The sequence below is a fragment of the Lathyrus oleraceus genome, chromosome 3 (genome assembly GCF_024323335.1).
Source record: "Lathyrus oleraceus cultivar Zhongwan6 chromosome 3, CAAS_Psat_ZW6_1.0, whole genome shotgun sequence".
NCBI lineage: Eukaryota > Viridiplantae > Streptophyta > Magnoliopsida > Fabales > Fabaceae > Lathyrus > Lathyrus oleraceus.
The window spans coordinates 270,459,077-270,483,275 of record NC_066581.1 but is presented as its reverse complement, the minus strand read 5'-3'; the positions used below and the strand labels follow the sequence as shown (position 1 = coordinate 270,483,275).

The window sequence follows — 24,199 nt, the reverse complement described above, 5'->3', positions numbered from 1 at the left end:
TTACTTTGCCTTTATTAGTTGATTTATTATCTTCTACCACTTATATTTTGATCTTTGGTTTCAGGATGGTGCAGATACTATCGTGCGAACAAAAAATGCAACTTCCTTCATGGAAATTTCCATAGAAGATGTCTTCAACAGCGCTAGTGAACGTACCTATCGACCATCATCAGAGAAAAGCTCCATGAGTGAAATCAATCAACCCGTTCCTGGTGAGCTTGAGACTTCGCCACCAAAAATCACTACCCAACATTCACATACCAGCGGTTCTGACCACGAAGCTAATTCAGGTGAAGAAGACCAAACTGGAGTGAACAAGGATACTATGATGGTGGATGAAGAGGTTCAGGCTGGAGATAACCCTGGATATGGTTCGCCTAACATTGAAGGAATAGTCTATGCCAACCAAGAGGGTAACGGCGGCGAAGACGCGACAATGGAGGAGGAAGACAAAGGCAATCAGGTGCCACTTAACGCTGGACATGATGAAAGTGATGATGATGATGATGATGATGGAGACTCTGAAGAAGAGGACAACAATGGTGAGGGGAACCAGGACACAGTCGAAGGACAAACTCAGAGTCAAATACTTTCCACTCCAACAGTTGTGGCTATTCCAGAAGGCAGAGTTTTGATAGGAAGCACTGGGGGTTTTTCTTCAGAAGAACTAGCAACTGTGAAATGAAACCAACCACTTGAATATCTAAAAGCTATGCTAAGCATCATGGAAATCTCATCTGAGAAAAGCCTTAGCACTACTACGGCATCTGATGACCAACCTTCGAGTACACCTGTGGATGAAGTGCTCTTGAAAATCAAGGAAAAGGTCTTCAAGGGTGATTTGTTCCTGATCCTACTGGTTGATCCTTCTGCCCCTCTAACATTGAAGGCTTTACTCAAACAAGTCAATGTATTAGAAACTTCTCCTGAAGTTACCAACATCATCCCGGAGTTAGGAATTATGAGCGACCAAGCTGTCAAAGATCATAAGCTACTACCCTAGATAACCCGGGAGATCGAACAAAAGGATGGTTCTGAAGCAGCTGCTTAGGATGCTGCCACTGAGTCTACTAACAAGGCCATGGAACTGGAACATATGAAACAAAAGAACAAAGAGGAGATCGAAGGCCACGACCATGACATTGCTTCATGGAGAAAACAAATAAGGGAACTGCAAGCCAAAATCTTTGAAGCCGAAAAGCGTAAAAACGAACTTCTGAAGTTTGATGATGCTTTGATGGCTAAAGAGCTAGAGTTTGGTATGAAGTTCGTCGAAAAATCATGGAAACTTGAGTCAGAGCTCATACTTCTTCGGTCGAAATAATCCTTATGTGAAAAACGCCTGGAACTTCTCAAGACAAAATACCTCCACATAAAGGATAATCTTCCTTTTTAGTTTTAATCTCCTTTTCCATTTTCCTATTGATAAGTTTTGGTTGTAATGAATATTAGCCCTTTGAGATTTTGAAGCAAATTTAAGCCATTTTGGCACCCTTTACCATATTGGCTTCGTTTAACTTGCATGCAATTACTCGTTTCTTATTTTTATTTCTTGGAATGCCAACTTATATTTTTTCAAATATTTTCCATTTACTCTCAAGATTCTTTTGTCTTCGCTAAGTTCCTCAATCTCATAGGGACCGTTAGAGAATACTTGCAAAATTTGAAAAGGGCCTTCCCACTTGGGAGACCACTTCCCTAGGGCCCTATCCTTTCGATCCATTAGAAGGACAACTTTCCAAGCGAAGTCTTCAAGCGAAAATGTCTTGATTTAAACCTTCTTATTATAAGAGTTCTCTACTCTCTTCTTCTGCCTTTTTAATAATTCCAAGGCATTTACTCTCTCTTTATCTAGATTGACTAGCTCATCCAATATCATGTTCCGATATGATTCTGATGTGATTTCATGATGCCTCTGAATTCTTGTGGATTGTAGATAAATTTCTATTGGTAAAACTACATCATGACCAAAGGTCAGCCGAAAAGGGGTCGAATTAGTGGCTTCCTTGGGAGAGGTCCGACATGCCCACAAAATATGATCTAAAGTTTTGTGCCAATTTCTAGGTTTCTTCCCCACATGCTTCTTAATCAAGCTAATAATCACCTTATTAGCTGCTTCAACTTGACCATTAGCCTGAGCATAATATGGCATAGACGTTAATAATTTGAAACCCATTTCCTTAGCAAATTCTTGCATCTTTCGACCAGTAAACACTTATCATTGATTTGTTGTGACAGTCTCTAGGATTCCACATTTGGAAAAGGTATAGCTTCGATCCATTTTGTAAAATAATCAATGTCAACCAAGATATACCTCTTATTCTTAGATGATGGTGGTCAAATTTCCCCAATCAAATCCAAAACCCAGCCTCTAAAAGGCAAAGGTTTGACTATAGAGTGTAATTCGCTCGCAGAGACATGTTGTACGCCTACATGTACCTGACATTCTTGGCATCCTTTGGCAAATTCGATGCAGTCTTTCAGCATGGCGGGCCAATACATCCCTTGGCGAAATAGAAGCCATTTCATCTTATGGCCAACTTGGTACGCCCCAGATGTCCCACTATGGATAGTCGAAAGGGCTAAATATGCCTCTGACTCACTAAGACATTTAAGCAAAACTCCCTCAGGAGTCTTTTTGAACAATTCCATCCCCAAAAGAAAATAACTTAAAGCTCGATACCTGGTTTTTCGGTCGGCGGACGCCATTGGATTATATAAATATTCCACTATTGGTTTCCTCCAATCTCCGTATGTCATGTTATCTATTGCCAATATTTTGAAGTTTTCTTTATCAGCGTATCCGATCTTTATCTTTTCCAAGTCTGATGGGGCTAATCTGGTCGACACAACTCTTCCTCTGACTTCGATAGGTTTTTGCAAATTTTCTTTTGAAATTTTATACCCGGATTCAATTTGAGCCAAGTCATTAGCCACTTGATTTTCCAATCGAGGTATGTGTCGAATATTAGCCATCTCGAATCTTTTTAGCAATCGACTGGCTATTATGAAGTACATAATGAGATTCTCTATAACATACATGTACTCTTTTGTAATGTTTTTATAACTAACTCTAAGTCACCCATTATTTCGACTCGAGTTTCCCCCAATTCCAACAATATCTCAATTTCGACTATGAGAGCTTCATATTCAGCCTCATTGTTCGAGCAGAGGCCCTCCACTTTGTACTTGAGTTTTGTTGGAATTTTACTCCTATGCCTGTTCCATCTTTGTGACTAGACCCATCGAAGTAAAACTTCTAGGGTTCTAATTCGAGATAGTCCAGTGCATTCTCAGATATGGAGTGGTCGACTATAAAGTCTGCTACCACTTATCCCTTAACAGCTTTTAATGGCATATACGTTAAGGAATATTCAGTTAGAGCTAGTGCCCATTTTCCAAATCGACTGTGCAAAATTGATTTAGACAACATACGTTTAATGACATCGAAGTGAGATGAAACATAAACATCAATAGGTTTTTATATAATGATTTAACTTCGTATAATAAAAAGACAAGCATAAACACAATTTTTCAACTATGCTATACCTAGTGTCGCGGTGAGAATTGGAGACCAAGCTATTGGATTAACTTGACTCGCAAAACATTGATATCACCACCGAACTTTTATTTTTCCAAAGTAAGGGGAAAAGATTCAAAATAAACATGCATAGCAAATAGTAAAACTAGGAGCAAGGCAAGTAGAGATCGAAGGTACGAGGGTTGGTTATGCAAAGGGAAGGTATTAGCACCCTAAACATCTATAGTACTCTACAAGAACCTTTTGATTTTATCTATGTTTTTAAGAGTTGTTTTCATTTTTTGATGGGATAATAAAATAGGTATAAAAATGTTTTGGAAAGTGATACTTGACTAAAGGTAAGTCAAAGTTTGAGTTGAGATGCTTCATGTGTACTAAAGCATTTGTAATTGAAAGATCCATTGACTAAAAGTAAGTCAAGGGTTGTGTTTGAAATACTTCATGTGTACTAAAGCATTTTCAAGAGTAGTTGAAAGATCCATTGACTAAAGGTAAGTCAAGGTTTGAATGGGTGTTTTAGTTTGAAAAAGGGGTAGGGTTAATGCATTAATGGACAAATAAAGTCAACAAACAAACAGACAATATATGACTAAGAAGTCAATATAAGATCCTTTCCCTTGGATTTAGGTACATAAAGATATATAAATTGGTAAGCCATGAACAATCTACTTACATGTTTTTGAAGTATGATGATCATAAACAAGACATGATAAAAGTTTACATAACACCACAAGATATAACACATGAACAAGTATGAGATACATATTCAATCATCATGGGAGTTTATAAAGGAAATACTTGAATTAAGTGATAAACAATTACAAGATATGGATATAACATCACAAATTGGATAGAATTACAAGACATAATTTATACAAGTGTACATTACTCAACACAAGGGTATCAAACCACATAAGACAAGAATCATAATCAAGATATATGGTTGTCAAGTCAAGTTGTGACAAGAGAAGGATATTCAAACATGGATCATATGAACATGGTATTGACAAAGTAAAGTCCTAAGTGGATCACTATGCATAAAAGTTAAACAAGAGGCAAGAGCATGTTAGGGACAAGTTTATACCCTAACCCTAATCATGGCATGAATAAGAAACAAGCAAGTGGAAACCCTAATCATCTTCTAACCATTCATTCAAACATGTTTTCAAGGTGAATCAATTGATATATTGTATGAAGATAATCAAGTTCAAACATGTTAAGTATAACAATCAACACTTGAAATAGTGTTCTATGATCATACAAACATTCAACAACAAGAAAAACAAGAGATGAACCAAAGGAGTTGATTAAGATCCTTAAAAAACACTTAAAAAAGAACATGTTTTCCATCCAATCAAAAGTGGTGAAATAAATAATATTTTTGTGATTTTGTGGTGTCAGCATAAAATAGACATTCTCATGAACACATGACAAAAAGAATGGGTAGAAAATGTTAAGGGATCATGAAGTTATGAAGAAAAATGAACATTTAACAAATGAGAAAAAAATAAACATTACACTGGCCAGGTTCGAACCCACGTCCTTGGGGTTCCATGTACTGTTTGGAAAAATAAAAACCAAAGTCTAGGGCGAGAGGGATTTAAACCCCATGCCTTTTGGTTACAAGTGACTTTAGACGCGCACTTCTACCACTAGGGTGGCTATACATCCATTAATTAAAACGCAAATAATTGTATATATTATATAACATGTTTCCTTTGACATTTTTCAATGCCAACTCAATATCATCTTCAACCTCTCTCTCTCATTTTCGTTTTTTTTCTTCCATTATTTTTAAAATCTTCCATCAATCATATCTCTCTCATTTCTCAACCATTTTTCATGAAACAAAGATCAAAATTGCTTAGAAAAATGTAAGGAACACAATGGTATGATAGGTTTTAGCTAATACTCAAAGTTGAAGATGCACGAAGGCAAAAACCAGAAGTGAAACTTTATATTTCATGCAACTCAAATTCACATAAACAAAAATATAAATGACATGTAAGCTAATGATCCTTCTTAACACAATAAATGCTACATGTTTACTTCAGAAATCAAAATGAAATGACGTATGTATGATGAGTTTCAAAGTGAAAAAATATACCTATTGGAGCAAGGTCCAATTCCTCTTCAACACTACTTCCATCTACTGTTTGATGCCTCTCCCAATGCTTATGAGTTCCCAGAAGATGATTGGAACCTTTGGTTAGCAGAATGCACAAGTCAAATGAGAGAATGGAGGTTAAGGTTGAAAAGCTCTCTAGAATGAAGTTTTTCTTGGAAATCTTGGTGTGTGGATAGATGAGGATTTATCCTCTATTTATAGGGATCCTTGAGGGTTCAAGAAGCCTCATATATCATAAAATAATCATGGCTTGTACTTCATTGCTTGCTTGGTTGGTTCTTGCACAATTCTCTAAGTGGGAAGCGTGGCAAAAGAGAGGAGTTCATGGAGTGTTTTGTGTTGTCCTTGCTGAAGCATAGGGGTTGAATTGAGGCTTGGAGTTGGTATGTATCATATCCAAGTCCATTTGGGAGCTCAATGATACTTCTTGTTGGATTAAAGCTACTTTATGCAACAAGTGGAATAGTTCATTGTGTATTAGTTTAGTTACTTGGATAATAGCTCAAAAGTGGGTGAAATTTTATGATTATGGGGGATTTATAAGAAAGAAGTACATGTACTTATGAATTTATTTGGATTTGTAATGTACTTTGGCTTGGAATTTGACCTATGAACCATTCCATCAGGCTGTCTTCCCAAATTCGATTCTCTTAGCTCAAGCATGGGAATTTCTTGATCTTGAATATTTTGGAAAGATATAATCGTGATATGCAACTTTCATGTTGATCACTTTGCTTGAATCAGTTGGGATCTTGGTAAAAAAATTGGCATAAATTTGGTCACTTGACTAGGTCAGCATGCTGAAAATTTCACTAAGTGTTTTACCACTTGGCAAACAAATGAATCATCCGCTTCATGACCCCATATCTCCTTATTCGTGCTTTTTTTAGGTTTAATCCCCTAGGACAAAGTTGAAGTATGAAGCAAGGTCTTTAATATGATCATTGGAGCAAATAAAATGGTGGCTTGGATCACAAGTTATGGCCTTGGAAAGTTGGGTACTTGGACATGATTTTTAGGAACTTGGTAAAATTTTCAAATTCTCCATCTTTGCCTTTTTTGCAAGTAACCTTGATTTATATTGACTAAACTTGATCAAATGACTTCAATGATCATATTTTCATAATCCTTGACTTGAAAATTCCATAGTTGACCAAAAATCTTAAAAGTCAAACTTTGACTTTAAGCATTTGTTGACTTTTTCATTAGTTGTGTTCAAGCTTTCATCTGTTTATGAACCTAACATCTTGAGCCATATGAATTGTATGAGTGGGTTATGAGGACACATTTTAACACCTTTGATCATGCCCCAATCCATAGGATCATGCTTTGGTCAAAGAGCCAACATTAAGCTGACTTTGACCAAAACCCTAATTTTGAGTGTCAAATGAATTGTGACTTGATGAACTTGAATTGAGGTGAGCACAAACTTTAGTTGTTGATGGATGGAGACTCTTGATCACCTTAATATATCTATGATCCCACTAAGCCTTGATTGATCCATCCCTTGTACTTCTTGATGCCGAAACCCTAACTTGCAAACAAAGCAAAGCAAGACATATATATTTTTTTTGTATTTTTGTGGGGTTAACAAAGCATAAGGATATACACAAAAGTATTTGATAACCTTGATGTTATGCAAATGATACAAATGATAAGGGATCTTAGGGGTGAAAATTATGGTATTACACCTAGTTTCTGTATCATTTAAGACCCTACTGAGGTAGTAAATGGCTCTTTCGACGCCATTATCATCCCCTTGAGCCAACATGCTCTCTAAAGTCTTGTTAGATACAAATATGTACAATCTCATAATCCTATTCCTACAAGGTGGTGTCAGAATTGATGGATGACTTAGGTATTCTTTAATTTTTTTGAACGCTTCTTGCTGAGCCTGCCCCCACTCGAATCCTTCCTTGTTGAGTCGAAGCAAAGGCGAAAAGGCTTGCATTTTTCCACTAAGGTTTGAGATGAATATCCTTAGGAAATTGATCTTGCCCAGCAGGGACTGAAATTCCTTCTTTGTTGATGGCGCTTTCACCTCCATTATGGCCTTGGTCTTATTTTGGTTTATTTTGATTCCCTTTTTGTGGACCACAAAGCCTAAGAAATCCCCTTCCTGCACACAAAAAGCGCATTTGAGAGGGTTCATTTTTCTACCATGTCTTCTCATCCTTTCGAAGGACATTTGAAGATGGTCTATATGGATCTTCCCTGAAACAGACTTAACAACAATATCATCTATGTAAATTTGCATAAAAGTCTCTATAAAATCATGGAAGATCGAATTTATTGCTCTTTGATATGTTTCCCCAACATTCTTCAAACCAAAAGGCATCACCACTCATTCATAGGTGCCTAAGGCTCCAGGACATCGAAATGCCGTTTTTGGGACATCCTCTTCCGCAATGAATATCTGATTATATCCAGAATATCCATCGAGCATGCTAAGATACTCATGGCCTGCGGCAGAATCGACTAGCATCTCTGCCACATGCATTGAATATTCATCCTTTGGGGTTGCAGTATTTAAGTCTCTAAAATCTATGCACACCCTCAAAGTACCGTTCTTCTTAATGACAGATACAATATTGGCTAACCATTCAACATGAATGGCTATACATATGAAGTTACAACGAAGAAGCCTTTCGACCTCCTCTTTGATCTTCGAGAGAATTGCAGGTGTAAATCGCCTTGGGTTCTGCTTGATAGGCTTTTTTCCAGGCTTGATTGGCAGCTTCAACTCGACCAGATCTTTGCTTAAACCGGGAATCTCGTCGTAATCCCACGCGAAATAGTCCTTGAACTCCTTAAATAACTGGATCACTTCGACTTTGAGTTAAGGCTGATATTGGCGCTAATGCAAGTTGGCCTTTTTGTCAATCCTTCTCCCAAGTCTATTTCCTCAAGTAGACCTTGAGCCAACATCTTAATATTTGTTTCCAGCGGATCCTTCTCGAATCCCAAAGGCTCTTCATCATAGATGGCGTCGAGCCTCTGACCTTGATCTTCATCTTGAACCTTATCAGGTGGCTCTGGATCGAAGTCCTTTCTAGGACCTATTTGGTGGAACTCCTTCTTGGCTTAGACAACCATGTTTTTTACTTCAGCCTCTAAGGTCGATTGTTGTTTGTTTTTGGCTATGTAAGTCGAAATCCTTTTTAAAGCTTCGAACTCATTCATCAGCACTGAATTCGCTTCCCCAACCTGTGGGGTCGACTCCTGACGCTCATAGATATCCAAAGTAGTCTTTGCCTACCACCTCTCTATCCCACTAAAAGCCATTGTTGGGGTGTAAATACAGGAAACAATAGGCATTGCCGTATGGAGTAAATGCAAAATTGGCCGGATCACACAGAGCGATATTGGCCAAATGTTTATCGAAAAGGCGTCTGTCGACATGGTTGATAGGAGTGTTGAAGTAACCTTGGTCTGATTCTATATTCTCCACAATACCATCTGGACTCCATATGATGATTCGTTGGTGCATGGAAGATGGCACAGCCCCAACCCCATGTATCCATTCTCTTCCAAGTAACAAGTTATAGTTGGACTTCGTCTCCACAATCATAAACATTGTTGATTTGGTGACGGTTCCTACAATTAACTCAACCTGGATTACACCAAGAGTAGAACCCACCTTTCCTTCATAATTGGAATGCACCATGTTGTGGGGTTTGGCATATGTATCGTATTTGCCAATTGTTCTCACTGTTGCGCCGTAATCCACTAAGATTTTATTAATCGGGACATCTTCGATCTTCCTAGTAATGAAGAAAGGCTTTAAATGACTTTTCATAGCCTCATCGGGTCTCTCGAAGAAGGCATTTTGCTCCTCCATGCAACCATTGTTTATCACATAATAGCATACTGGCTTGTGAGCAACCATTTCTCTTTCTGTATTGTTGTCAGTGTCTTCGACCTCTGTTATTTGGTCAAACTCCATGAGCATCACTGATACCACACCAACTAAGATATTCAATGAAGCCTCTGACCTAGAGTCGAAGTCATCATTCAGCATTTCGTCTTCTGCAATCACTCGATCATATTTCTCTTTGGCCGCCTCTGTTGGAGTATTAAACTTTCCTTTGTCAAGGCTTAAGTCCTCATTCTTTCTTGCAGGCACATTGGTGCTGGATTCAACTTTTTTCCTTTTCCCCAACATCCTTCTATGCTTTCCTCCTTCTCTGTTCCCTTCTCCATTGAGACCTTGTCATGAGATTTTTCCTTTGTAGTTTTCAGAGATGTGGAATATTTTTCTATTAGCCTGGAACTCCTTACGGTATGTTAATGACGAACCTCTATCTACCTCGAAGTTTTTCCATTTTCCTTGGCCGCGATTTTTGCCATCGACTGGCTTCACCCATTTTCACTTTTAAGCCTCAGCGTTGGGTTTGAATGAGATGGGTTTGGCAGCGGGACCCTTTTATTTTGTTTCACCAAGCTTCACCATAGGCCTTCTTGGATCATAATACCTTCTTGGGTCGAAGGACCTTACGGGTTGGAAAACTTGTTGATCTTTGGGGGCTCCCTGGCACCCTTGGTTTTTAGCCTTCCTTACCCCCTCGAGGTTTTGGGCCGCTTTCTTGTCGAACACGGCGCTGCACCAGGGGGACAACATAACCTATGATTGTTTCTTCTAGCACCTCTGGAGGAAATCAGTTAGAGTTTCGTCTTCTTCGGGAAAGGATACTTTGTTGTACTCTTCTTGTCGACACTCGTTGTCAATTTTTATGGAGGATTGTTGGGATATTTCGACCATATTAACCTCCATGTTGACATCTTCAGTGATGTCTAAATTCTGGAATTTCAATTGAAGGCCCTCAGTAGCCTTATCTATTTGCACGAAACCATCAGCAGTTTCTTTGGTTACTATCATCAGGTTGGAATCTTTAGTGATTCCGGTGTCGAAACCATCAGTGTTTCCATTGGCGGCGTTTCCAATAACTTCCTGAACGAAGTTGCTGAAAAATCCATGATCAAGGTGCTTAGAGACCCTAACCATGACAGTTTCGTTGACGAAGTCCTCAGTAACTTCGATCATGTCGAAATCATCAGTGACTTTGGCCATCTTTACTTCCTCTGGTTTTGTGTAGTGGGCATCAGCCGTTTGCAGAGGATTGAAGTCGATCTTCATCTGGCTCCTAGGTTTTTCTCCAAACTTGAGTCCCCCTTCTTGGATAGCATTCTGAACAAGATCCCTGAAAAGAAAACATTGAGATGTTTTATGACCCAGAAAACTATGGTACTTGCAAAACCCTCTTTTCTTTCTTTGTTCTAAAGGAGGCACTTTAGCACCAGGAGACACTATCATTTGACCATCCTTAACTAACAAATCGGAAATTTCGTCACATTTTGTAACGTCGAAAGTGTAAGTTTTTTTAGGAAATTTATCAGTCTTTTTTGGTTCAATAGGGTTTTTTCCATTCGACGGGGCCAAGACCTTACAAGCGTAAGGTGACCCTTGTTTCAACTCAGCAAGGTCAATTTCATTTTTGTCGAAGTCTAAAGGCTCATTATAGAACCCTTTGAGTAATCAAAATCTATTTAGATAGTCATCAAATGACTCAGTGAACATTCTCCCTAACTGATTCCAAGTATGGATCAAATTTTGTAGAAAGGTGGTGAACCACGTGAAGGAAATCTTTGTGAGAGCACTTGGAAAATATTTTATCCTAAGGTTTTTGTTGTTCGAAATGTCTCATGCCTCTATTAAATATCTAGCCACATGTTCGACAGTGGATTCAGTAGTATCCCTTCGAAGGCCAAAATTTACCTCATTTCGAACCACAATCCTTTCGACCATGGCTGCCAGATTGTTATCTGCTGCTATATCATCAAGTCGAATATGCCGTATAACATTATCAACATTTTGGTTTTTATTTACCATTACAATCCTTGTCTCTCTTTCCCTAGGGATTTGTGGTTCAGCCCTAGGGGGTTCGACTCCTACTCCCTGATTTACCATCTCTGGTGGTGGTTGATTTTGTGGAATTTGGTTAATAGTAGGGTCTTCTTCGAAGGTTACCCCCTGGTTTTCCCTTATCCAATCTCTCGGAGGGTGTCGATGAGGATCTGGTACACCCAAGAAGTCAGACATTCGCGCCATCTGCGTTGTCATCAGCTGATTCGATTGTGCCGTATTTTGAATCAAAGGATTCAATACGGTGGTCTATGTTTGGGTAAGCATTTGGACCATATCATGGTTGCTTTCGTCCATCTGTTGTCTCCACATTGCTGCAGAATTATTGGTAAGGCTGGGCATTTGTCTTTGGTATGCCAAGCCTAAAGATTGGTTATTTTGACCCACGTTAACCCCAGATCCCGACCCTTGTAATGGGGAGGTTATGTTAACCACTGGTTCTGAAAATGTCGAAGCAATGTTATGTAAACTTGCCATCACTAAAGTTGGCATTCCATATGGCTGTTCTTGACCACCAAAGGGTATAGAGAAACCATGGGGTATTGAAGGCCTGTTTAGAACATTTCCAATCGGCGGGGGGTGTTAGGAGGCCCCCAAGGCACAATGTAAGTCAAAATAGGTTCAATATGGGAAATCGAATGCGTAGGCATCGAACTTGCTGTAGCTGGTATCGGTTCAGACACGTGCATTGCGACCGTGTTCGCTCCTATCGAAGAAGAAGGGGGTGGTACATTGCTCGTTGATGGATTTTGAGAATTTTGGCTATTTGGAGCATTTAAATTCACCATTCTCCTGGTGGATCTTCTCATTGGTATGTGTTCGTTGGTTGTGGCTACTTTACCACTTTTTAATAACATACAACGAATTCTTTCAAAAGGGAGAAGATGACTGAATAACCAGAATAAAAAAAAGAGAGGAAAAATTCACTTTTCAAAATCGTTAGCACTGTCCCACTAGGTGTGCCAATTTGTTTACCGTTAAAATCGGTAAACAACCGCTGATCTTCCAAATTACTAAATTTGGTTACTTACAGGATCGATCAGACTGACCTAGGACATGTGCTAATTATTTGTTAAAGTGAATTCTAATAAACATAAACATTCCGACAATGTTTATAATAATAGTGATTCGTGAAGATACTAAAAAAAAAGGAAATGAACAACATAAAGTAAAGAGAATATTGTAAAATGAAGATAAATGGGAACAAAGATAATCTTTAAATAAAGAGATATTTATGAAAATAAAAGATGAATTGAATTACTTCAAAGTAAATGACAATGGTGTAAATCAAACGTACATTTCTCAATTTACTATTTCTTTACACACGGATATTTGGTAAATTTACAGATTTGTACACACTTTGAACACACACGATCCTAGCACTAAGACATTTTATTTATACTAATCGAAATAACCGCTTCTAACGACCTTTATATCATCGAGACAAATGACGCTTTGCATGGATGCAACTATCCACTATGCTCCACGTGTATCTTCAGCAATTCAAATAAGAACAAAAATTCCCTCTTTTATTTGAATTTGAATCTCTCGTCGAAAACGTCTTCAAACACTAAAAACTATTTTTAAGTTCCTGCATCATCTTGACCCTCTCATCAAGGCATCTTCGACTAGAACTCCCTATATCTGAGCTAGTCGAAACATCTTCACAGGAAACTCCATTTATTAATTCCAATATGGGCGTCGAAATTAGGAGCTAACAATAACTCACACATGAAATCTAGGTATCATTGATCGAATTATCAATAAGACACATTAAATAAGGCCTTGTGTCTCATATCATTTTTATGAGAATTTAAGAGTCAAATCCTTAAACTCTATGAAGAGACACCACTTCATTCTCATATAGGTAGACTATATCAGAAATGCTCCCATAATTATGCATTCTAGCGAACATATTCTATATGTCTATTAAGAAGAAAACCTCATCCTACCATATTTATTCTTATGGTTCAAGTGCTTTTATCCATTGAGATGTATCTATTGTCAAGTACTTCAATCACTCTAATAATGTACTTTCATCATTGAACTCAAGACTTAAAGTTAATCAAGCGTGAGTTGAGTTTCCACTATCGACGGTTAATTAGATATGAGCTTGTTCCACATCCCTAATGATATCTTCATTATCTTTAATTATATCCAAAGACATCATATATTTGTTAATTCTTTCGTCAAAGAATTGCAAGATTTTATATCTTTAATAAACTTTGAATATTCAATCTTTCAACTAATCATACATATTTGTTGGTTATGTTGTGGTAAAATATAGCGTATAAAAATACTAAAAAATGCACATATGAAATAAATAAATAAAATAAAGTATTTCATCATAGTTGATTAAGGTGAATGTGGTGATAGCTAGAGCGTCAATTATTACATATCATGCTATGACTAGGAATTGAATCTATGATATTAAAATATTTCATCACGGTTGTTTGTGATAACGTTTGTGATATATAACACGCGACATAGTTTATCATCACAGTAACATATTAGTGTGGAAAACCGTATACTTACTATCACCCCTTATCTTATCACGATTAATCAACTATAATCGTATCTCTTTTACAACCGTGATGAAAGAGCATTAACGTAGTAACCACAAACAACATAGAATAAGAACCTAAGAAGCATCCATCTAACTCTAATTAATAATGATAATAACAATAACTTTATTTTAAAAAGATATATCTTATATAAAAAGCACTATTGTAAAATAAAAGCAGGTGACCGGTTGCTTTGTGTAATGCTTGTAAAATGAAACAAGCTATTAACAAATTCAGTAATATTTTGATAAGAACTTCCCCCAACACCAACAGCACTTGTCGCCAAAGCCTTCAATCGCATGACATTGCTCTTAATAATTATTCCTTTCTCACCATCCATAATTTCCAATATACATTCCTTCATTCCATTTCTTCTCACAACTTGTTTCTCATCACATGGAACCCTAATTCCAATTTTCCAAACATCAACAATAAACTTAGCATTGGTAGCTTGATCTGACCACTGTGGCATTGCAACAATTGGAACACCTAAACTCAATGCTTCCAACGTAGAATTCCAACCACAATGTGTTACAAAACATCCTATAGATTCATGAGCTAGAACTTTTAGTTGAGAACACCATGTTACTACTAAGCCTTTTTGTGACTTTTTTTCAAAATCTTTGGGGAGTTTGGTTTCTTCTGAGGGTCTAACTACCCATAAGAAATAACTTTCACAATCTTTTAAACCAGAAGCTACTTCTTCTAATTGCTCCTCATTGAGTGATGCTAAACTACCAAAAGAAACATAAATAACTGACCCTTTTGGCTTATTGTTAAGCCATTCCATGCATTCTTCAGTTTTGTATTGTGTTGCACCATAATCTTCATCATGTTTGATTCGTTTGTCTAAGAACATGGATGGAATGGATGGTCCTATTGTTCTAAAATTGGGCCAAATCTTCTTAGTCCAATCAATCACCTACAAAGAACAATCCAGAAATGGTGACTCATTGTAACAAAGAATTTTTTTTTCTTCAATACTTTAATTCTTGTTGATGTATAAGCGATGGTTAGATTAATTTGATTGAACTAAAAGAATAGAAGTTGTTTACCTCTTGGTCTAGCTCGTAGAAAGAATTGCAAAGGATCCAATCAGCTTGATCAAGGTTAGAAAACTGATCCACTGCTAGGTCAAGAAAAGTTGGATCTTTTTCATAGTTTAATAAAAAAGAAGGCAAATCTCTTCGACGTAGACGAGGTAACTCAGGAAGAGAAACCTCTTCCACGTCGAGAGGAACTCGTAATTTTCCTACAAGAACATGATAGTATATACTATTAACACCAGCATTTTGAGTTAGAAAAGGAACTCCAACAATTCCAAGTTTCTTTGTAACATCAAGAACCCAAGGATAGAATGCATCATAAATAACACAATCAATAGGGTTGTTTGTTCTACCGAGTCTCTCAATGAGTTTTTCAAGATTTTGTGGTCCTACTTGCAAGAAATGATCCAAATATGCCCTAAAACTCTTTGCTTCGCTAAATCCGCCGGAATCGAAGCCGTCGGAAATGGTTTCGAGAGTAATGGAAGGTGGTAGTTTGTGTAACTTATTGCCAAAGAAAATGGTTGTTGATAGGGTTATTTTTATTCCTTCTTGTTGTAAGAGTTTGGAGAATTGTAGCATAGGGTTAATGTGACCTTGAGCTGGAAATGATAACACCAAACAATGTACTGTGTTCTCCATTTCAATGTTTCAATGTGAATTGAATTAAACTTTGTGTGGTGTTATGAGAAGGAATCGAGTGAATTATGACAATTTATGTGCGACAATGATTACGACAACAATTTAATTAATAACTTGAATAATTTGAAGGCCGTCTATAATTGGATTATTGTGTTTGTAATTAGGAAATCCCGTAGGATTAGTGTCATTGATGGAGAAATTTATGATTGTTGCGGAGAAATTTAAGATGATGTATTAATAATTTAAACACTATTTGATTTAAATATTAGACACAACAACACTATTTTTTTAGTACTTTTGTGCCAACATTCTTTCTTATAGCAATATTTTAAAGTTTTGATCAACCAATTGTTAATTCAAGTAAATAAGGTTAAGTGTAAGAATGACAAAAGATACTTTCGGTGGGTTTGGATTGTTGAATTAGATGCCTTTAAAAGTTATGAAGGGATGTTTGATATTCACATCGAATATGTTCTTGAATATGATAAGCTTATATGAATCGAATAAACTACAAATTTATGTGTATTTTCTTAAAATTAAAATATAAATATAAATATATAAGACATAATCAGTGGATCAAGATCTAATTTATGGTTGAGTGATGGAACAAACTATTCACAAACTCAATCATATTCTTATAAGAACTTCCATCTTCCCCCACAGCTCTTGCAGCCAAATTCTTCCACTGCATAACATTATTCATGATCTCTTTGCTTTTATCACTCTCCATGATTTCAGATATACAACTCTTCAAAGTCTCTTTTCTCACTATTTCCTTCTCATCAACAGAAGCTCTTATTCCCACTTTCCAAACATCTACCATAAGCTTTGCATTAATGCCTTGGTCTGACCAAAGTGGCATGGCAACAACAGGAACTCCTAAACTCAATGCTTCCAAAGTAGAATTCCAACCACAATGTGTTACAAAACACCCTATTGCCTCATGAGCTAGAACTTTCAGTTGAGGGCACCATGCCACAACCAAGCCATTCTCAGACTTTTTTTCAAAGTCTTTTGGGAGCTTAGTCTCTTCAGAGGTTTTCACAACCCATAGAAAGTAACTTCCACAATCTTTCAAACATTGCGCTACTTCTTCTATTTGTTCTTCATTGAGTGCTCCCAAACTCCCAAAAGAAACATACACAACAGACCTTTTTGCCTTATTATTTAGCCATTCTACACTTTCTTCACTTTTGAATTCTGAAACACCATAATCTTCATCATCTTTAATTTTCTTATCTAAAAATGTATTTGGTATGGAAGGCCCTATGGTCCTAAAGTTGGACCAAATCTTCATTGTCCAATCACCTACCTACAAAAGCAACACAAAAGTGGTGAATGAATCAAAATTCAGCAACTGCAACAACCTCAATCATAACACTCGCAACAAACCGCAACCGCAATTTAAAACCATGCTTTGCAATATCAAGAATAATAACAAACAATGCTACTATTATCTCAACTTTTTACTTTACCTCTTTCTCCAGCTCAAAGAAGGAATTGCAAAGGATCCAATCAGCTTTTTCAATGTTAGAGAACTGTGCCACTACCAAATCAAGAAAAGTTGGATCTTGTTCATAGGTAAAGTAGAAAGAAGGCATGTCCCTATGCAGTAGCTGAGGAAGTGCAGGAAGAGAAATCACTTGCTCAGCAAAGGGAGGTTTCAGCTTTCCCATATGAACATGATAGTATATACTATTCATAGCAAGATTTTGAGTCAAAAAAGCTGCACCAATAATTCCAAATCTCTTTGCAACATCAAGACACCAAGGCATGAATGAATCATAAATAACACAATCAACGTGGTTGTTTGATCTACCATTAAGGTTGTTGATAAGATAAGCAAGAGATTCTGAACCAACTTCCCAAAATTGATTCAAGTAGTGTTTGAAACTCTTTGGTAGTGTAAGTCCACTTTGGTCAAAACCATCAGAAATTGTCTCAACTGTAATGGAAGATGGCAATTTTGGTAAGTTTTTGTAGTATGAAAGGGGTGTTACAAGTGTTACTTTTACTCCTTCGTTTTGTATAAGTTTGGAGAATTGTAACATTGGATTAATGTGACCATGTGCTGGAAATGGTATCACTAAACAATGGATGGTTTTGTTCTCCATTTGTTTTACAAAACCCTCTTGAATGATGTTTGTCGATGGAGTGAGAAGAGTGTTCAAGTGTTAAACTTTAAGGTGTTTCAGAATTATCAACAAATACTATCAATCATTGAGTATTTTCTTTTGTTACAATTTTCAACTTTATTGGAGGTAGGTATAGAACAGGTGCAGTTTAATATTAATTTCGTAGATCTTAAGTAATATATTTTTGTTCATAAAGTAATTATAATGATAATAGTAAGTCATAGACCAAGAATAAATAAAATAATAACAGTAAGTCCGTGACTAGAGCTCGAATTTGAATTTTATTGTAGACCGTAAGTTGTTGAGTAAATCAATGTATTCTTGTGCTTAATGTAAGTGATAGTACTCCTACTTGTGTTTTCTATAAGCAAAATGGTATTAATGGCGAGTATAAGAATATACTCTAACCACTTATAGATTTTTTCCCATGAATATGATTTCTAGTATTTCAAATCACCCAAAATGTAAATTAGATCATCAAACTTGCATTAGACACCTTATTAAGGTGCATAAGTTCCCCAAATTTGAAAAAAATGATCAAAAGTCTTCGGATCACGATTTCTTATTCATTGTAAAATGTTTTTCCATAAATGTTTGACTTTCGGGCAAAAGAAGAAGAGATGGTCCAAAATTTCCAAAATTTCAAAGCATAATACAAAACTAAGTGAATAAGTGTCACTTAAAATACTTCTTTTATGTAGAGTCTCATATGTGGATAGCTTATCTTGAAATCCAACAACATCTTTTAATTTTTTTATGGGATTTCACAATTTCATATGGAGTTTGGAGCGGCCAACAGATTTGTATTCATTAAAGTCTGAATTAGTGTCTTAAAAATCGAATCGGACTGGTCGGTTGAATCGAGAATCGGAGGGGTCACAAATCTGGTCTGATTGAGTAAGCTATTGAACCAGTGCGAACCAATTAGAATCAGGAAAAATCGGTAAAAATTGGCTAATCGACGATTTTGAAAAAACGACAAATTAAATGTTTGTTTTTTTCCCCTCAGACAAAACAACATCGTTTTGATAATTTAAAAAAAAAAATAAAAAAAATAAAAATATGAGTCGACTTTGCTCAAAACTTATATAGAACAACTTTCTCTTCTTGAAATTAAATTTATTAGACAATGCATTTATTTTGTTATTTAGTTTATGTTGCACTTAGACTTTGTTCAAAATTTATTTGAATTTGTATTTTGTATTATTTTGTTGTGTGTGATGAATATGTTTAAAATTTGAATTTAAAAAATGAACTTGTGAAATTATGATATTTTAAAATTTTGTTTGAAGGTGTCGTGAAGAAATTAACCTTCAAACTTGACACCAATTCAAAGCTTCTAAGGATTATTTTGAGACTCCATAGATTTACTCAAGGTCATTCGATTATAAAGATTGTATCGTCTATAAGCACTATAAGATTCTGAATTTGAGTGTTTGATAAACTTTGAAGCCATTAAATCTTTGTTGCCTTATTAGTTAGTGTTGTTAAACTTTCTGCTACAATGAGGAATAGAAAAGGTGCTAAAGGATGTCTTTGACGAAGACCCTTTCCGACTCTAAAATCTTTAGTTGGACTATCATTGACAAAAATAGACACATAATTATTACAAATGCATTCTTTCATTCAATATATCAAGTGTTTTGGAAACCCGTCTTGCTCATCATGTTCAAAAGAAAGTTCCAATTAATTGTGCAGTAAGAATTTTCAAAATTAACTTTCAGCAACAAACATTTATCCTTTCTTCTTTTTGCCAAGTCTAAAATCTCATTTACAACCACCACCTTGTCCAAAATATTCCTACTTGGAATAAAAGTGGATTGACAAGGGGAACTAACCTTTGACATGACTTCATTCAATCTAGATGTCAATAACTTCGAAAAGATCTTATATAAACTCTCAATGAGACAAATTGGATGGTAATCTTCAAGCTCTTAATGATGAGTTCTTTTTGGAATTAGAGTAAAAAAAAGGTTGTAACTACTTTTGGTGCCTTTTCTATAACATGGAATTCAAAAAAAAATTCACTATAACTTTTTTTATAATGTCCCAACATTCTTTGAACAAGTCGAATTTGAATCCATCCGGCTTCTGGCTTTTGTTTCCGTCACATCTCCAAATTATATCCTTGATTTCCTCGCCGAAAATGGTTCGATCAAAAACAAATTAACTGTCGGTGATATTTGATCTTCCAATTCTCCTCAGTTTGTTGGCTGAAGTTGATTATCCTCTTGAAAGGATAGGGGAAAATTCTCTTTAACTTAATTTTATTTCGTTCTCTCCTTATAACCATCTGTCTTCTTTTTTATTGCAATAATCTGGTTTCTTCTTTTTCTGAACTTCACCCGTATGTGGAAATATCTAGTATTATTATCACCTCTATGATCCATCTTACCCTGTATTTTGGTATGATTGAGCTTTCTTTGTACCGAATTTGTAGCCAAATTTGCTTTGTGATTGAGGTCCTTATTCTAATTATAGAATCATTTGTAGTGCGGATTGGATGCACATCTAGCTCATTGAGTTCTTCCACCAACTCGTCTATGTTTAAATCAATAATACATAAGGCTTCTTTATTCAATATTCCTAGCTATACTTTAAATAACATTAGTTTCTCCTTGACAATAAATCATTTTCTCCCTTGCAAATCGAAATATTTCCAATCTTTCTCCATAAAAGATTTGAAGTTTTTGTTATCGAACCAACAAGTATAGAACATGAATGATGTTGGTCCCCAAATTGTAATAGGACACATCAACCAAAAAAGACTATGATATGAGGTATCCCTCTCGTCAATTCATTGGGCTGAAATCTCCTAACAATCTACTGCTTCTTCTTATACTAAGAATCTGTCAATTCCTAGAACAAATATGTAAATAAGATTCATGTTGTCTTCAAAATCTACGAAACCTCAAACTCTTTGTTTATGGTATCAATACATAAGCACTTTCTCTCACCTTTTGACATAATAACATTAAAGTCGCAGGCCCACACCATTCTCCTTCACTAGAGTTGGATTTTAAAACAATTATGGTCACTGTCGCAACGCAACAAATACTCGAGCCTGCGAATGTTCGAGATAAATAAGAGTTTTCACCGAAGTTTAATTTTAAAGGGAAACATCGATAAAACCCTTAAATAACGAAAATATGGTCATTATAACCAAATTTAAATTTGGGAGTCGGTTATGCAAGGGGAAGGTATTAACACCCCTCACATTCTTTGTACTCAACGGGAACCATTTAGTTAAGTTTGAGATTATGAGTGTTAGCTTAAAGTATTTTTTATTTCTTCTAATATTTACGAGAAAAGAAATGAAAGGACTAAAATAAGGTTTTTTATTAGGGTGCTTGATGATACGTTGAATCTCACTTCTACGTATCCTCCAGTGCGACGAGAAATTCAAAGCTATGTAGTTCTGGGTATCAAATGTTTGTTGGTCAATTTGAGCGAAATATGTTTAAGCCTCATTTGAATGGAAGACATCGCTTGCTACCCAGATATGAAATAATAAATGTTGTATTGATATTGTAAAGAGACAATTATTTTAAATAATAACAAAAATGCTACTATTATCTCAACTTTTTACTTACCTCTTTCTCCAGCTCAAAGAAGAAATTGCAAAGGACCCAATCAACTTTTTCAATGTTAGAGAACCGTGCCACTCCCAAATCAAGAAAAATTGGATCTTATTCATAGGTAAAGTAGAAAGAAGGCATGTCCCTATGCTGTAGTAGAGGAAGTGCAGGAAGAGAAATCACTTGCTCAACAAAGGGAGGTTTCAGCTTTCCCAAATGAACATGATAGTATATACTATTCATAGTAAGATTTTGAGTTAAAATAGTTTCACCAATAATTCCAAATCTCTTTGCAACATCAAGACACCAAGGCATGAACGAATCATAAATAACACAATCAACATGGTTGTTTGATCTACCATTAAGGTTGTTGATAAGATCAACAAGAGATTCTGGACCAACTTCCCAAAATTGATTTTACAGTGTTATTTTTGGGTTCTTATTTGACAACGGTTGTGGTTATTTTCTTCAATTTTAAAATTTTCATGTTATGTTTTTGTATTGAGATTGTGTTCCCTTTTTCTCTGTTTAATTTGTTTTTTTTCAATATTTTGTTTTGAAAATTTGAAAATTTTGGACTATCTCTTTTTCTCGCCCCAAAGTTAAATATTTATGAAAAAACATTTTACAATGGGTAGGAAATTATTTGATCATGGAAGATTCTTGATTTGATCATTTCTCCAAATTTAGGGAACTTCTACAAATAAGGTGCCTAATGTAAATTTGATGATTTAATGCCTAATGTAAATTTGATGATCTAATTTGCATCTCGTTGAAGGATTTGGAATACTAGAAATCAGATTTTATTTAAAGTAAAAATCATTCAAAGCAAAGAAGTTAAAAGAATAGTTTGACTTTAGTTTTCAAGCAAGAAATCTATTATTCTATGTTACAAGTATGAAGATTAAGTACACAGAAGGTGTGTATCTATACACGTTGTAACTTTACTTTTCTTTTATCTTACAAGTCGTTAAAGTATATTCTTACACTCCCCGTTAATACCACTTTGCTTATAAAAAATACAAAGCTTATAAAAAATACAAGTACGAGTAATAACTATGAGTTACATTAAGCACAAGAATACATTGATTTACTTGTGATAGTTAGTACTGGTATCTGTGTTTTAAAGTATTAGTTAATAACTTAATACTAACTATTACTTAAAAGATTTTGCTTAATCTAAGTGATATTTAGTACTCGTACTTGTGTTTTAAAGTATTCTTGAATCCTATATATAAGGTTAGACTCTTTATTCCTTCGTAAAATTAAGTGATGTGAGACTTTAAAGAACTTGTATCCTGTATATAGCATTTGACTCTCTCTTCATTCACAAAATCAACTGATGTGAGACTTCTTCAATATGTATATTTTCAACCAACTCCAACAAAATACACAACTAAGTGAAGAAGTGTCAGTTAAAATACCTCTTTTATGTAGAGACTCCTTTGTTGGTAGCTTATCTTGAAAAAGTCTCCAACAACATCTTTTAATTTTTTATGGGATTTCACAATTTCACACGGAGTTTGGAGTTGCCAAGAGATTTGCATTCATCAAAGTCTAAATTAGTGTTTTAGAACTCGGACCGGTCTTGTTTGTAGAATCGAGAATCAGAGAGGTCACAATCTGACCTGATTGAGTAAGTTATTGAACAAGTGGGAACCAACTAGAACTGGGAAAACTTGATAAAAGTCGGTGAATTGACGGTTTTGAAAAACCGACAGAATAAATGCTTGCTTTTTTTCCTCAGACAAAACAACATCGTTTTGATAAAAAAATTTAAAAATAAAATTAAAATATAAGTCAACTTTGTTCAAAACTTATTTTGAACAACTTTCCCTTCTTGAAATTAAATTTATTAGACACTACAATCATTTTGTTATTCAGTTTATGTTACACTTAGACTTTGTTCAAAATTTATTTGAATTTATATTTTGTACTATCTTATTGTGTGTGATGAATATGTTTAGAACTTGAAATTAAAGAATGAACTTGTGAAATTATGATATTTTGAAATTTTGTTTGTAGGTGTCGTGAAGAAATTAACTTTCAAACTTGACACCAATTCAAAGCTTCTAAGGATTATTTTGAGGCTCCATAGATTTTCTCAAGGTCCTTCGGCTATAAAGATTGTGTCATCTATTAACTCTAGGATTCTGATTTTGAGTGTTTGATGAACTTTGAAGCCAATAAGTCCTCATAACATTGTTTCCCTATTAGTTAGTTTTGCTAAACTTTCTACTACAATGAGGAATATAAAGGGTGTTAGAGGATCTTTTTGACGGAGACCTTTTCTGACTCTTAAATCTTTAGTTGGACTACCATTGACAAAAACAGACACATAACTGTTACAAATGCATTCTTTCATTCAAGAAATCCAAGTGTTTTGGAAACCCATCTTGCTCATCATGTTCAAAAGAAAGTTTCAATTAACTGTGTAATAAGAATTTTCAAAATTAACTTTCAGCAATAAACATTTATCCTTTCTTCTTTTTGCCAAATCTAAAATCTCATTTACAACGACTACCTTGTCTAAAATATTCCTACTTGGAAGAAAAATAGATTGGCAAGGGAAAATAACCTTCGACATGACATTCTTCAATCTAGATGTCAATAGCTTCAATAAGATCTTTTATAAAATCTCA

The 24,199-nt window shown here is 35.4% G+C and overlaps 2 protein-coding genes across 2 annotated transcripts; both read right to left on the bottom strand.

Moving 5' to 3' along the window:
• Window positions 1-14,316: 14,316 nt before the first annotated feature.
• On the bottom strand, window positions 14,317-15,844 carry LOC127130785 (mogroside IE synthase). The gene is made up of 2 exons (XM_051059750.1): window positions 15,212-15,844; window positions 14,317-15,078 (listed from the first exon to the last, which is right to left on the bottom strand). The coding sequence occupies exons 1-2, from the start codon at window positions 15,842-15,844 to the stop codon at window positions 14,317-14,319; spliced, it is 1,395 nt and encodes a 464-aa protein (XP_050915707.1).
• Window positions 15,845-16,412: 568 nt separating this feature from the next.
• LOC127129153 (UDP-glycosyltransferase 74G1) lies at window positions 16,413-18,018 on the bottom strand. The gene is made up of 2 exons (XM_051058437.1): window positions 17,320-18,018; window positions 16,413-17,156 (listed from the first exon to the last, which is right to left on the bottom strand). The coding sequence occupies exons 1-2, from the start codon at window positions 17,956-17,958 to the stop codon at window positions 16,428-16,430; spliced, it is 1,368 nt and encodes a 455-aa protein (XP_050914394.1). The 5' UTR covers window positions 17,959-18,018; the 3' UTR covers window positions 16,413-16,427.
• Window positions 18,019-24,199: the final 6,181 nt, after the last annotated feature.

Coding starts and splice junctions, on each gene's coding strand:
- LOC127129153 (XM_051058437.1), bottom strand. CDS start 17,958: ATGGAGAACAAAACCATCCATTGTTTAGTGATACCATTTCCAGCACAT. Junction 17,157..17,319: donor TCTTTGAGCTGGAGAAAGAG/GTAAAGTAAAAA, acceptor TTGCTTTTGTAG/GTAGGTGATTGGACAATGAA.
- LOC127130785 (XM_051059750.1), bottom strand. CDS start 15,844: ATGGAGAACACAGTACATTGTTTGGTGTTATCATTTCCAGCTCAAGGT. Junction 15,079..15,211: donor TCTACGAGCTAGACCAAGAG/GTAAACAACTTC, acceptor TGTTCTTTGTAG/GTGATTGATTGGACTAAGAA.